The following is a 14,695-nucleotide window of genomic DNA, read 5'->3' as shown; positions in this document are numbered from 1 at the left end:
GCTGCAGAGAGTCCTTAAGTGCAGAAATTCTCATTTGGAGGAGAGCTTCTCTCGAAAATCAGTTTTTGCTGGTAAATTGATCCATCCACAAATAGTATGATTAAAAAACACACTGATTGTGAAACATATTAATCTTGCCATGCCAGTCTCCCATCTTGGAAAAATATGTCTGAGCAATGCAGTGACATCACTGGGGTAGCCACACCCACTCTCGCGGTCATGGCGATGGGTAACCGAGACAGATGTGAGTTTTGAATGCAAGACACGACTAGTATAACATCTGATCGAGCGTAACTTTTCCTCACAGGACTAATAGCTTTGGTTCTGTTCAGTTCTGCTCTTTTGTCCTGTTCGGTTCATTGATTGACCAGGCTTGCGACCACTCCCCCCACCCCACCCCACCCCACCCCCCTCCCCCGCACTTTCAGTGAACTCCAATGAAACGGAGAGGGGAAGTGACATCACCAGCAGTCTGGATTACAGGTCTGGAAGCCGGTCAAAGCGTGCGGCGATCCAGTAGCACTGAACGGACTTGTAGTCTGCAGGCTATTAATCACCAGTCAGCCGTACAGACCACCTTCTGGTCTCGGTCTGGCTGGGTAATTATGGCCGTTGTTTTTGAGGGTGTAAATGTGCTGTTTTTGCGTGTGTCCTCCTGTTTTATAGTGAAGGTTTCGCACAGTCATGTTTAAGGGCTTGGGGGAATGATGTTCCACTTTTTTGCACATTGATTCAAAAGGATATTTTTTTTATTATTCCTTCTGGAAGATGTCTGCTGTGTGGAGCCGTGGGAAACCTGCTTTGAGAGTCTTTGTTTGGGACAGGGTCACTCAGAATTGGGCCGTGGAGCCCAACGGTGCTGCTGGTTTTCTCTTTGTGCCCTCTGATCCAGGACTGATTTACACCTGGGACAGGTGAGCTAAATCTCTGGCCAATCAGTGACTTGAATCAATTAACTAACTGTCAGGCTGCAAAGAGAACCAGCAGTGCTACTGGCCTCCAGGGCGAGCTTTGAGTATCCAGGCTGCGGGATTCTATGGAGCTCCTGTGTTGGCATGTTTAGTGACGGAGGCAGAATGGACATTGCTTGGTATGGTGCAGTTCCTTGCACTTATTCAGAGATAATCTTTGATATTTTATATAGATATCAGTTTTGTTGCAAAGGCTCATATTTAATATTGCCCACTTTATTGTAGGTGTGAGTTCACACTCTGCTTCATGGTCTCTATCACTGGCAGTCTACAGCGAGGGATCCCGTTTTCCACTCTGCTTTTATGTTGAAAGGATCAAATTCCACACACTAGCGTGTGCGTAAGAATGGATTTGGATATGGGGCATATGCTGCAAGCTCTCCCAGCTTTTGAGTGTTACCGGATGAAAGGGCCAGCACTTCCAGGTGCTGAGGATGGATTTGCCGACGAATTTCTATAAAAAATCGCGGTTGAATTATCCCAGAGTCATGTGACATGGCGGTTCTCTGTAGTAATATGGAAACAATGTGTCAGCTGCAGAGAAACGTTTGTCTTTAAAAAAAAAAAAATTAAATATGTCATTTGATATGATATTTTTTCTGTCATTTCGTTAAAATGCGTGGATTGATTAGGCTATACGTCTCCTTTTAAGGAAGAATTCAGCCGATGTAATGGGGGCAGTTTGGCTGCAGGTTTGGAGCCTTTGGCCTCACTGGGCCACCGTACGCAGTGAGACCGCTGATTAGTCCACTAAGCTAAACCCTGAAGCTCCCAGCTCTTTGTCCTTCTCATGCTCACCGATACCTCTGACCTCCTGCGCACCTGCACTGTCTGAAAGGTTCAGGTGCTGCTCGGTTTGGTATAATCCTTTTATATATCTGGGATTAGCTGGTGAGATAATCTCAGACTTCTCTCCCTTGGACCGTCCATCCATTCATTATCTATACCCGCTTATCCTGGGCAGGGTCGTGGGGGGTGCAGGATCCTATCCCAGCATGCATTGGGTGAGAGGCGGGAATACACCCTGGACAGGCCGCCAATCTGTCGCAGGGCCACATGAGGCCTGTAGCCAGACCCAAAAAGCTCGGAATTCTCCAGATGTTCTCTCTCTTCTCTCTCAGGGCTATTCTGAGAGCCGCGGTGCTGCTTCCTCTTCAGGAACAGCAGGAAATCGCTCCAGTGGGCGTCCTTCCTGAGGAATTCTCCTGCGTGGGGGGGGGGGGGGCGGGGCTTGGCAGCTCGCAGGTGTGAAGTCACGACCGGCGAGATGCTGACGATAGCTTCTCTCGTCTCTTGTGTTCTCCAGGTTTGGCTAAAGAGAGTGAAGTTCTGTAATTATTTGCCGAATAATGACTGTTGAGCGGCTTTTCATAAAACATGAAAAATGGGCGGGGCTAATGCATGATATCAGCGACTCATCGATTTTAGCCAATCATAGCCCAACGCAGCTCCGCCTAATATGGGCTCCATTGCTAAGTTAGCAGACTTCCTTACCTGGAGCGGCTTACAGTTGGCTTTAACATGCTATTCATTTACTATTCATTCATTTACATACTAAAGTAATTCGGGTTAAGTACCCAAGTACTAGGGTTCAATCGCAGTGCCCCTTGTGGGATTTGAACCTGAAATATAAGCTACAGGCTCATAAATCACAGCTGACCCAGGTGCATGCTGGGATTTCTGAGCCGCTGGGCTCGTAACCCAGAGTAAATGGAAGTCATCCGCTGGCAGTGGGCAGTTTGCAGGCACTCTGTGGGCCCAGTGAAAGCTGCGCTCATTGAGCGATTGAGTCCACTCTCGTGTGACAGCATGCCAAATGGATCCCTCTTTCAGCAGGAGACGCAACGGCCAATCACGCATCGCGCTGTGGGACTCCCGTCCAATCAGACGCGGGCGGCCAGGTTTGAGTTCTGGGGCTTTGGGGCGTGTCACAGTACAAATTCTTCAGTTTCCCTGGGGGGGGGGGAGAGGGGAGAGGGGGGAGGGCGGGCTTTTGTTCTGTCAGCAGCAGCAGATTTCCATGCTGCCGCCACCCCCCCCCCCCATCCAAACTCTGTCATCTTTAACAGCGTTCTGTTCTTGCCTTCCAAAAGAAACAGACTCCTCCTGTTCCTAGTGTCCATTTGAGTCTGAGTTCTTCATCAATTCCCACCGGTATCCCGGTCTTCTTAAAGTGCATCAGAGATGTCATTTCATTTATTTGCATTCTAGTTAACTCGTTGTTGTTGGCTTGTCAGCTTGTCAGTTGCTGTCATTACGTTTCTTATGCTGTGGAGAATCATGTTTGCAGTTCAGAAAGTCCCTTTCTGTTGTCTGAAGTGTAATCAGATCTGCCTTGCAGCAGTGTTTCTTAATTTATATGCACTCAATATTCTGTTTGAAAAAAGGCTTTTGAACAGTTTTCAAATTTTGAAAATTTTCCATTTTGAGTGTGGAGTTGTGCATCTTGTTTTGCGGTAGATTATCTTGGGTCAAACTGAGGGTTCCACCAGCTGTTTCCTCTGACTCATCGGCTCACGATCCTGAAAATGGCAGAGAGAGCGCGAATCTCCGTGCTGTTTCTCTGCTGTGACATGCTATAGCTTCTCCTCTTCATAGTGCATTTTATGAAGATTTTTATATATGGCTCTTACGCCTTCCTATTGTAATCATATCTTTGTCGGCATGTGTGCATTTTTGACTGTCAGTAATGTATTGTTAAAGTGATGCGAAGTGCAGTTATAATTTATTCATGTTTTATTAGCCATTTATAGCTGAATGAATATCAAAGCAAGTCCGTTGTCCACGTGCCAAACCTCTAATAATGTTGGAATTGTTGTGAACTGAACCAGCATCCTCTCCAAATGTAGAAAAAGCACTGAGATCAGACTCGTTTTTAGTCTTATAAATTTGTGGAAGGAAACGTTTTGATCTAATTCCAGCCCTAGTGTTGTTTTTAGCCCCCTCCTTGGGCCTAGCAGTCGTACCCTCCCCGGGGCTGGCATCAGCTGGTCGAAGAAGGGGCCAATCCGTTTGTGGCAAGCCATGCCAAGCCAAGACAGACAAACCCTCCATTTCGCTTGGCTCATCTGTGTCTGGGACAAAAGCGCAGCTGAGCTCAGTTTCTGCGTTCATACCTCACCCGGCTATGCTGGGACCCTTCAGGGGTCTGGTGACCACAACCCCGATTTTTGCGATTTTGGGCCAGACCCTGAGGAAAGTTTCTGGTTGTCCTCATTCCCAGCGACCTCTGGAAGCTGGAATACCGTTCCTGGAACACTCCCGGAATTTCTTTGTGTGCTGTGTTCCGCTCCTGACCTCGTATAAACAGTTTATAAAACGACTCGAGCTCAAACAGGGATGTAATGTTGAGGCATGAAAACCCAGAACGTTTTTTTTCTTTCTTCTTCTTTGGTTCATCGTCCAAAACAAACCTGTAATTAAGCTGCGATTACACACTTTATGAACTTACGTCACACATGGCTCGCGTACTGTACTGTTTCTCAATTTCAGCCCGACCGCGAAACGTCTCTTTCGTTTCCATGCCGATGAGATGGTGCTAATTCATGTGCTGTTTGTTACTGACTGTTAATGACACCGTGACGCTGTTTGTAGTGAAACTCTCAGTACTGTAAGTGATAGTCACAGTCGTTTAAGAGATAACTGTTTCACCACTTAGCTATGCAAATACAAATCGAGAGCCCAACACCCAATTAAAATGTGCGATCGGTTTGGCTTGATAGTTGTTCAATACAGGCCCATATTAAATGGTCTCATAGTGTTCTGGGTTGATATGAGCAAAGTGCTTCTGTTCTTTGCATGTCTGTTCCAATCTTTAAAAATAAAATTCTTTTGAATAATTGAGTGGATCCACAGTGCAGGGAGATATGTGAAAGAAGCACTCTGAAAGCAACAAGGGAAAGTTTTTGCCATTTTACTTATTCATAGACTGAACATGGCGGAATGTTTTTGGTAAAGGACTACAAGTATCACGTGGGCTTTGTGTCCATTTCAGTGTTGCAAAGCAAAGGGGTTGATGGGAAATGAAGTCCATACCTGGCCCAGATATGCTTGTTAGTATACAAATATAGGTTTTTCTCTCTCTTTCACAGGAAGATGGCGGCCAACGCGGCGACGATGCGCGTCCTGATCAAAGGCGGGAAGGTGGTGAACGACGACTTCACGCAGGAGGCGGACGTGTACATCGAGAACGGCATCATCCAGCAGGTGGGGCGGGAGCTGATGATCCCGGGCGGGGCCAAGGTGATTGACGCCACGGGCAAGCTGGTCATCCCCGGCGGCATCGACACCAGCACCCACCTGCAGGAGAGCTTCATGAACGCCACCACCGTGGACGACTTCTACAGCGGCACCAAGGTACGAGCCCCGCCCCCTCTGTGCCTGAGGCTCCGCCCCCTCACCTCGCCCACCTCCTAATCCCCTCCCCCGCCCCTTCCTGGGAATAATGGAATAAAGGAACACTATACACTGGATATAAGAAATCTCTTGGTGTGAAATGGCATGAAAAAAATTTTTTTTTTATTGTTGTGTTGTGACATCATGGTTTTGACGGAGGGCTGTGATTGGTTGATTTGTGGAACCGGGTGTTTTGTGTAAAGAGGGCAGCTGGGCCCATGCACTGGTGCGTGACCCTGACTGCCGTTCGCGAGCGCGTGCATGCATGCATGCGCGGAATCCAGCCACAGCTGTCGGAAAAGGGGATTGGCTGCCGGTGCCTGTGGTAGTGGGCGTGGCTTTTTGGGGGGAAATGGCTCACAAGCTTTGCAGAAGCATTCTCTAGTTTAGGTCCCAGCCCAATTCTGCACTTGGGAATCTGTCTCGAGATTTTACCCCCGTCTGGATGGAAAATAACACCCTAAAACTGTTTTTAGTTCCTGCGGGAGAAGAAATATTATTTCATATGTTCCCACAAAATGGCTGCAGAGAGTCTCCTTAAAGCCCTATTTAAAACAAAGTAATAAAAATTGTGTTTATTATCTTTGGTCTCTGATATCTGCCTGTGATTGGTTTCCAAGAATCAATTACATCTGTAACAGTCATGAGTGTCATAGATACACTGCTGGAGCCAAGGTGGATTCTGGGAAAAAAAAGAGAGGAAACAGGGAAGAGAAGAATAGGTGGAAGAGAAAGATGGGTTGGAGAGACGAGAGGAGAGGTGGTGAGGAAGAAGAGATGGAAGAAGAGAGGGGAAGGAGAAGGAAGAGATGAAGGAGGTGGGTGGGGTAGGAGGTGGAGTGAGGGAAGGAGAAAGAGGGAGAGTCGGACTGGCAGAGCAGGAATTTGGGTTAGAAGAGGGGTCAGCAGCAGGTTCTCAGAGGCAGGATTTGTGCTCTGTGGGGACCATCCCGTGATTTATCCATCAGAGTTAGAGGGAGGCCGTGTCTGGTCCGTATCGATTGAACCCCCCCGCCCCCCCCCCCCCCCCCCCACCCCCGGTGTCTTTGGGCTGGGGTTTACCGGCAATGTGCACCCCACTAACAGGAAGACGGGGATCCCCTGGGCGAGCACTCAAACGCTGCCTGCTAATGTGGGTCTTTAAACTGCGCAAAACCCCCCCACACACACCCCCGACCCCGCCCTGACAATGGGGCTGGGAGACCCTTGCTGAGGAATGGGGGGGGGGTGGGGGGTAAAGATACAAAGCAAGATCGATTGTTTCCCTGTGGTTTGCATCGTGTGTTGGGAGGGGCGGGGGGTGGGGGCGGAAGCAAACCATCTGCCAGCCTCTACAATCTTGGCCAACACTGCCCCGCCCCTCCCACCATGAACACCCGCCCCCCTCCCTGCTATCCCCCCCCCACCCCCTTTCTGTGGGAACCAGGAGACTGCGGAACACTGGAGAGCTCGGTGCTCTTTGAAATTAATGAGTTTATAAACAGAGTCCAAATGGGATCTGAACTGTACTCTTGTCAGAGTGAAATCTACTCTGAAAGTGTTGATGTGAACACTGAAGGTTTTGCTGTGTGGCCTGTTTTCATGTATGTGCAGTAGTTTCCAGTGGGACCGTTTAAATGGGACTGACTGAGTGTAGACAGATTGGCTTTTCACACTGAGGCAGATTTTTTGGGTTGTGCTCGTTGTACAGTCACTGCCCTGTGTGCTAGTCAGCTAACGCAGGATACGGGGTCTTCTCTGTGCCAGTTATTGTCCCGGCTAGCAGGCGCTCTGTTCTGTTGACAGAATTCCCCAGGGGTGACCACACCTCGCACGTTTCTGCGCAGTGACTGCGGACGCATGCGCAGGCTGCAGCAGCAGCTGTCCCGTGTGTGTGCAGGTGGTGTGGTTTTCACGCCGGGAATTGTGGGTAGAGAGTGATCTCATGCTTAGTCAGGTCTCGCATGTTCGTCCTGTACAAGACATGAATCATCCTGTGCTTCTGTAACACTCATACACACACACACACACACACACACACACACACACACACGCACGTTCACAGTGCTTCAGCTTTAATGCAGAACTGTATGAAATGACAAACGGAGGAAATGACATCACACTGAAAGAACATAGCACTACAAGACCTGTTCAGTAATGTAAGTGCGCTCAGATCAATAATGTGCTGTAAAGTGCATAGCAGGCATGGAACAGGAGCCCTTCCCAGTTATGTTTTAGATTTACTGGCAACAGCAGTCAAATGGAGTCTTTAACCACTGTGGGACTGCGGGAGGTGAATTTAACACGCAGTGGATTTTATTTTAGTGATTCTTTTGCAGTGTCGCTCATTGATTATTTTATCTGCTAGCCGTGTCTCTGTCTGTTGGGCGGTCAGTGATTAATGAATTCTGTGTGTGCTGGAACCTGATCCACAGACCTCATCCACAAACACTTTTTTTATCTCCCTCTTTTGAAGAGAGTCTTTTGCCTGTGACTGTCGATTTTTAGTTCAGTCTGAGGAAGAGAAGCCTATCTGTGATGTCATAATCATTTTTTTTAACATTCTGAGGAATATATTTTGCCTGTGATTGGCATTGGTCTTTAATTCTTTCTACTGAGGAGCATCTTTTATCTGTGATGTCATAGGCATTCGTCTCTAATACTCTCGCTTGAAGAGTGTTTTTATCTGTGATGTCATTGATGCATTGATTTTTACTCTACTCTGCTGAAGAGTATCTTTTCCTGTGAATGTGCGGCAGATCAGCAACACGAAACAGTGAAAGCTGGATGCCAAGCACTTGAATTTCGGAAACAGAGGGTGCCAGGTCCTGGATGTTGTGAACTGCAGGGATGCCAGGCAGTTTAAGGCAGCAGCAGCAGTGAGCTGTGTGGACCCCTGCGGTGAATGTGAATAGGGAGCTTTTCCCTTCACATAACCAGCGTTTCCTCCAGCCCCCCAGCCCTGTGAGAGTTTATTACAAAGGATAGACTCTCGCAGACACCCAGAGTACAGGCTCACAGACGCACAGAGGAGAGACTCACAGACGCACAGACGAGAGACTCACAGACGCACAGAGGAGAGACTCACAGACGCACAGAGGAGAGACTCACAGACGCACAGAGGAGAGACTCACAGACGCACAGACTATAGGCAAAGAGACATACAGAGGGAAGGAGAGGCCCACAGACAGACAGAAGAGAGAATCACAGACACAGAGGACAGACTCACAGACACAGGGAGTACAGGCTCACAGACACATACAGGCAGAGGATACGGACATTGGGGGATGAGTCATGACTCCGCCCCTCTGTGAGATAAGTGACAGGAGCTCTGGGATCTGTGTTACCGTGACAATGACAGACCTGTGCACGCAGGGGACTGGTGAAAATAACAGAAGCATTGTCTGTCCCTCTCTCTCTCTTTCTCTCTTTGTCTGCATCTCTTTTTCTCTGGCTCTTGTTCTCTCTCTCTCACTCGCTCGCTCTCTCTCTCTTTCTCTCTAGCTTTTTTGGCAGGCGCAGCCTGTGACTGATTATTTGTGGTTTCCATAGAAACGGCGGGGCTGCATAGATGGCTTTCTGGGAGTGTGTTCACTGGTGCCATTGTGCTGGGGAGACAATGATTCCCAGGCACCGGCTCCTGGCCGTCTCGGGCCCGCAGCGACCCTCGCCGGGGTCAGCTGACACCTGCTCTCCCCCCCCCCCATTGCATTGTGGGATTGTTTGCTGCTATGTAATGAAACGTGTTTACGGTGGTCGTGTGCTGGTTATTCTTCTGACATCACCACTGTCTATGGAATCTTTTTGTTTTTCCCTGAAGCTTGCTGATGTCACAGTTACACTCGGAATGCAATGGAGACGTCTCTCTCTCTCCTGATTGGCTGTGGAATTACATCAGCCCATTGTCTCTGGAATTCTGATGACACTGGCTGGGATCCGATCAGCATTTGTTCTTAGCGTGACCTAATGCTTTAAAGCAGGGATTTTTTTTGTCCTTCACAATTAGAGGTTGGTGAGTTCCACAATCACTAAATCTAACTTACCAAACCAAACGTGTGATAAAAAATATAAGATTTGTATTTAGTTGTAAGTTAAAGTACAAAGAACAATTGTTCATTGAATACAGGCTGCTGTTCCTGACAGCACAGGAACATAGTCTCTGTTCGTGCAAGACCCTAAAATGCAAACCTTTGCAGATTAGTCGAGCAGAACATTTTTCAAGAGCAGAGATGAGGATTCCTCTTCTGCCCCTTTGAATTAAATGTCAGTCAATAAATCAGTCTGGATGGAATGCCACAGCAGTTTCTGGGGGTTTTTTAACAGTTTGACACGGATACGCAGATGGACAGCTGGATTAAATCGAGGGCATTTCTGGAGCGGAGAGCCTAAGAATGCGGACGTCTCCTTGTGAAATGGGATTTTAAGTGTGGAGAAAAGGCTGTCCTGTGCTGTGACCTCACACTGGGGTGTAGACTGTACAGGAAAGCGTTAGGGCAGCTCCTTGCATACAGTACGGGGGTCTGCATGTTTACGTGTTTTTTTTAGGTGGAATTCACCTGTCACAGCTGTGTTTGTGTGCTGTGGAATTCTGAGATAGCTTGGTCGGTCCCCAGGTGTCTGTGCTGCAGGTAACGATGCCACGGCATTGATCTGTCTGTGACCTCACCTGCTCCGTGAGCTCGACCCCCATCCCCCCCACACCCCCCCCACCCCATCACCCCCCACCCCCCCATCTGACGGTTCTGTCTGACTGACTGGAAGCACTGCCCAATTCTCCCATGCTGAAACGCACTGTGAACCTACCCTCCATGTGGGCTTTAGAGAGGATGATGATGGTGATGATGATGAGGGTGATAACAGATTGTGTCTAGTCAGCGTTATTCTCTTACGTTTTCCTGCTGAGTTATTTTCAGGCACTTCGGTCCTTGAACGTTAGACTAAGACGCGGGTTACCAGCGGTCCGTGGGAAGCTTCTTCTGAAATAGATCCATGGACACATGCCTTGTTTTTAAATGGAGAACCAGTATGACGATGTGATGGTGTGTGGGTCTGCTTCTCTGTGTAGGAGGTCGTTGAGCTCTTGTAGTTTTGCTTCTTCTCCTTTTTTGCTTCCTAATCGGCCCAGCCCCACTTGGGAGATTTGCGTATTTGTGCAGACTGCATGAACGCGTAATGAGATTGCTGAGGGAAAATCCAATTTAAGTGTGAAATATTACACCTCTTCCTTGTGGCACTTGGAAAGGCTTACGTTAATGAATATGGCAGAGAAGGATTTATATTCTTATAAACCTGTTTCCGCTCTTCTAGTAAGCTTCACGTACGTGAACCTCGTGTCAGTGTGGAGCTGCTCCATGTTTGTTGCATTACATGATGAAAATGCTCGGTTGACTGTGGGTAGCAGGATTCCCGCCTCCTCAATCCAGAGAGCATTATGGGAAATGGAGTCCTGCCCCAGCTGCCATTTTCCCTAGCCCTTTCATCACTTGTACCACACGACAACATGGTCATGTTGGTGTTTGTGATTCAACATCAATGCTCTTTTCTCTCTGGACATTATTCTGAATCTCCTAGCAAAATGTGCTTTAGTAACAAAAAAATATAAAAAGAGTGTACTTAATTTTAAGTACACTCTTTGTCTTTATCGGTTACCACGTTTCATCAGAGGGATGGAGCTTATGTAACCCCCCCTCTCTGTGCTTATGTAATCATAGAAACAAAATGGAGGGATTATTTACTGCGGTACATGCACGTTCTCTTTGTCAATTTCAGTATATTCATTACTTCACTGGTGTTGTGCAAGAACCAGAATTGGGTTGTGAATTAGTCTTTAAGGCTGGGTGCAGTCATAAAATATTCTGGCTGAAGAAAGATGTGAAGAAAAAAAAAAAAAAAATTACTGTGATGTGTGAATGGACATGAATCCTCAGACGCTTAAAAGCCTTTCAGGTGTGACATCACAAATATGTGATTAGAGTGTTCTTCACTGAACATTCTAGTGATGATGTCACAATCACTGCTGGCGACTGAAAGCAGTGGAGTTCTAGAACACTGACTTAGAATTCTGAAAGAAAAAAACCTGCTCTTCTAAAAGGGATAAAATTCCCTCAGCTTGCCTTAAGTGGTCTGAAAGGCCATCGCTGTCAGCGGAGACGGCCAATCAGAGACGAGAAACGACGGTGAGGAGGAGGAGGAGGGTGCTGACCTTCACCCTGCGTGAGATCACCCCCTCCTCCCCCCTTCCCCCTTCCACTATGGAGACAAGCAGAGACACCACTGCATCCTCACACTGAGAGAAACCAGGAGGAGTCCAAACCCCCTTGTCCTCTTCGCCCCCCCCCCCCCCGTCACAGAAACACACATCAGCCCCACCAACAAAAAGGCTGGACCCACAGACAAATGTCCCTATATGGAAACTGAATGCACTGCTGTATATTTTATCGTCCTTTTTTGGGTATAATTATCCCTGCCAACGTAAGACACAATATGGCAATCCCACACATAAATGGAATATACTGTAACAGACTGTGAATGTGCTGACTGTGCAGAAAATGTGAACGTGGATATGTGGGCCCAGCGGGGATTGTGTCGACCGGTCGGCATTTCGGACGCCAGTTTGGGGGAAACACGGTGCGTTCGACACGCCTCCCCTCTCCGTTCAGCCACTTTCCTTGTGGGTTCATGGTTTTCTGAATTTCCGTTTTCACTGCGACTGATTGATGTGATTGGTTAGGAAATGGTAGTCCTGGAAAAGTGGGCGGGGTTTATTGCTCTGAATTGCACTGCTTTCACCGGAATTGAAATGGAGAGTTGACTATACACTAGAAATCATCATGAGCTGTTAATTTTTCTGAAATTAGGCTATTTAAATATCTGCTGAGTGGCAATTTACTCTCTTAAACCACAGTATGCTATAAATAGCTGTGCATGCCAATAATATGCATAGCTGTAACGTGCACATTTAATTTACATGCATAATGCATAACGAATGAATGTTCACATCCCAGAAGGGCTCTCTCTCTCTCTTCTCTCTCTTCCTTCTCCATCCTCTCTCCCTCTCTCTTTCTCTCTCTCCCTCTGTCTCTCTCTTTCTCTCTCCCTCTGTCCCTTTCTCTCTCCCTCCTTTCCCTCCCTCTCTCTTCTCTCTCGTCTCTCCCTCTCTTCCTCTTTCTCCTTCTCCCTCCTCTCCCCTCTCTCCTCTCTCCCTCTCTCTCTGTCTCTTCTCCCTCCACTCTCTTCTCTCTCCTCCCTTTCCCTCTTTTCTCCCTCTCTTTACCTCCTCTCCCTCTCTCTCTCCTCTCACCCTCTCACTCCTCTCTCTCCCTCGCTCTGTCTGAATTTCCTAATTAAATTATTCACCCAGCCCTCTCTCCACCTGCTCACATGAAGGTCCTAAGCTAGAATTTCTGCACACGGCCTGACAGTGTGCACACACACACACACACGCAGACATGCACACACACACACACACACAGACGCACACCCTCACAGACACACACACACACACACACACACACAGACTCTCACATGCGCGTGCGCACACACACAGGCACACGTTTAATGTCTCTCTTGAGGGACTCTAAACGCGTGACCTTTCAGATCTATGGCACAGGTCATGCAGGCCCACCACTCATCATTACCGCGATGGTGTCTGAACTGGCGATAAAATCACACGCGCGATTACGGGTGATTACATTTATTTACTTAGCTGATTTATGGACGATGTGCTTCTGTGCAGCCGTACACGTTTGGGTAAAGACACCGCATTGGACTCCTAATAACAACACACATTATTAATACACAGTGTGAAATATTATCTCTTGTGTCGTATCGTTTCATGTCTGCTCCTCTTTGTGAAGGAGAATATGAAAATAGATGAAAGATTCCCACTGCAATAAGCCAGCTTATGACAAGATTATTTATAGCTTGTCATTCATTTAGTCTCATTTTTTTGCAACAAAAAAAAAAAAACGTTGCCATGTGTTTGATCAGGAATGAAAACTCTTAACTGCAAGCGTTTATTTTAGCTCAGTATGACAGGGAATGCTTTTGAGGTGGATTAGTGGTGCTCCTCTGGGGTTTCAGACTTTCCCAAACAGATCCCATGCAGTCATTCCAAGAACAACTCCCAACAACTTAATATTTCCTTCTCTGGAAATGTTGCTTCCCCAAATAGTGGCAATGTCCCTGTCCCACTCATGTGATTGGAATGATGCAGGTTTCACAGTTGTGGAACACCAGGGGCAGATTAGAACCTTGCATACAGTTTCACTGTTTCATAATAATGTCATTGTGATGTCACTGTGCCATAGCATAATATGTGAATAGTGATGTGCCATTGTGATGTCACTGTGCCATAAGGTAATAAGATATCAGCACCCAGGACATTATGATGTAATTTTACCCTTTGAAGAGTTTTTTCAATGTTTTTAGTCAGTGTTCAAGGACTCAATTTATTTCAGTTACCAGCAGTGATCAATTAGAATATTCACTTTGGAACATTCTAATCACATATTTGTGATCTTACACTGTAAAGGATTAATGTAATTTTATTTAATGTAGAATCTTTGACTTTGATGTATAGTTTCTCTTTCTGGATGACTATGCAAGTGTTACTCTTACTTTTTTTTTTGTTAGTGACAGGATATCACGAGACTGTGATTTTGGCAAAATGAACACAAATGAGTGCATTTGTAAACAGGGAAATGAGAGATTTATTTTTTCGTTCTGCAGTCACAGATACGATGATCCCCAGTGCGGGTTTGAAAAGCCCGCTGACCCCCTGGGTGGCCGTTATTTTGTGAATAAACAGGCACTCCTGAGTGTCAGTTCTCATCAGCACCAGGAGATCACATCTCATTGGGTGATTAATGAAGTCTGGATTGGAAATGACTGCTTGGCTCCCGTTCGCTATTAAAAGACCCTGACTGCTGCTGTTGGATTTGAATGATGATGACCCAACAGAAGTGGAATAAACCGTAAATGTGTGGCCTTTTGGGAAAATCTTCCGACCAGATTCCCATCTTGTTGTGGGATAAACGTTATGGGAATGTTACCCATACGGTCCCTGGGCCTTTACTTGATTGGCCGATCCTGTAGTGGATTCGGTAAAATGTCAGATTAAATGTTTTATTACAGAATTTCCTGTTGGCCATTTCTCATAGTTAAAAGTTTAAAAGACTCATCACTCTTAGATTGAACACTCCCCCCCAGACAGGGGAGTGCTGTGGTGTCAGCAGGGCTGTGGGTGATGATAGATAGAGCACATGCTGGGGGGGTGGGTGGGGTAGGGGGGTGTGGTGGTGGGGGGGGGGGGGGGGGTGACTGCTGTTGTTAGATCATGTGTGTGTGTG

The 14,695-nt window shown here is 47.1% G+C and overlaps 1 protein-coding gene across 2 annotated transcripts in view; it reads left to right on the top strand.

Moving 5' to 3' along the window:
• The window catches only part of dpysl5b (dihydropyrimidinase like 5b), a 35,622-nt gene that overhangs the window by 4,187 nt on the left and 16,740 nt on the right, over positions 1–14,695 (top strand). For both annotated transcript variants that reach the window (XM_035420643.1, XM_035420642.1), the window contains exon 2: positions 5,063–5,327. In XM_035420643.1, the coding sequence (XP_035276534.1) occupies positions 5,067–5,327 (261 nt within the window). In that variant the 5' untranslated portion in view covers positions 5,063–5,066. The remainder of the gene's footprint in view (positions 1–5,062; positions 5,328–14,695) is intronic.

The sequence above is a fragment of the Anguilla anguilla genome, chromosome 6 (genome assembly GCF_013347855.1).
Source record: "Anguilla anguilla isolate fAngAng1 chromosome 6, fAngAng1.pri, whole genome shotgun sequence".
Taxonomy (NCBI): Eukaryota; Metazoa; Chordata; class Actinopteri; order Anguilliformes; family Anguillidae; genus Anguilla; species Anguilla anguilla.
The sequence above is the reverse complement of the archived record's forward strand: the minus strand, read 5'-3'. Positions and strand labels throughout refer to the sequence as shown.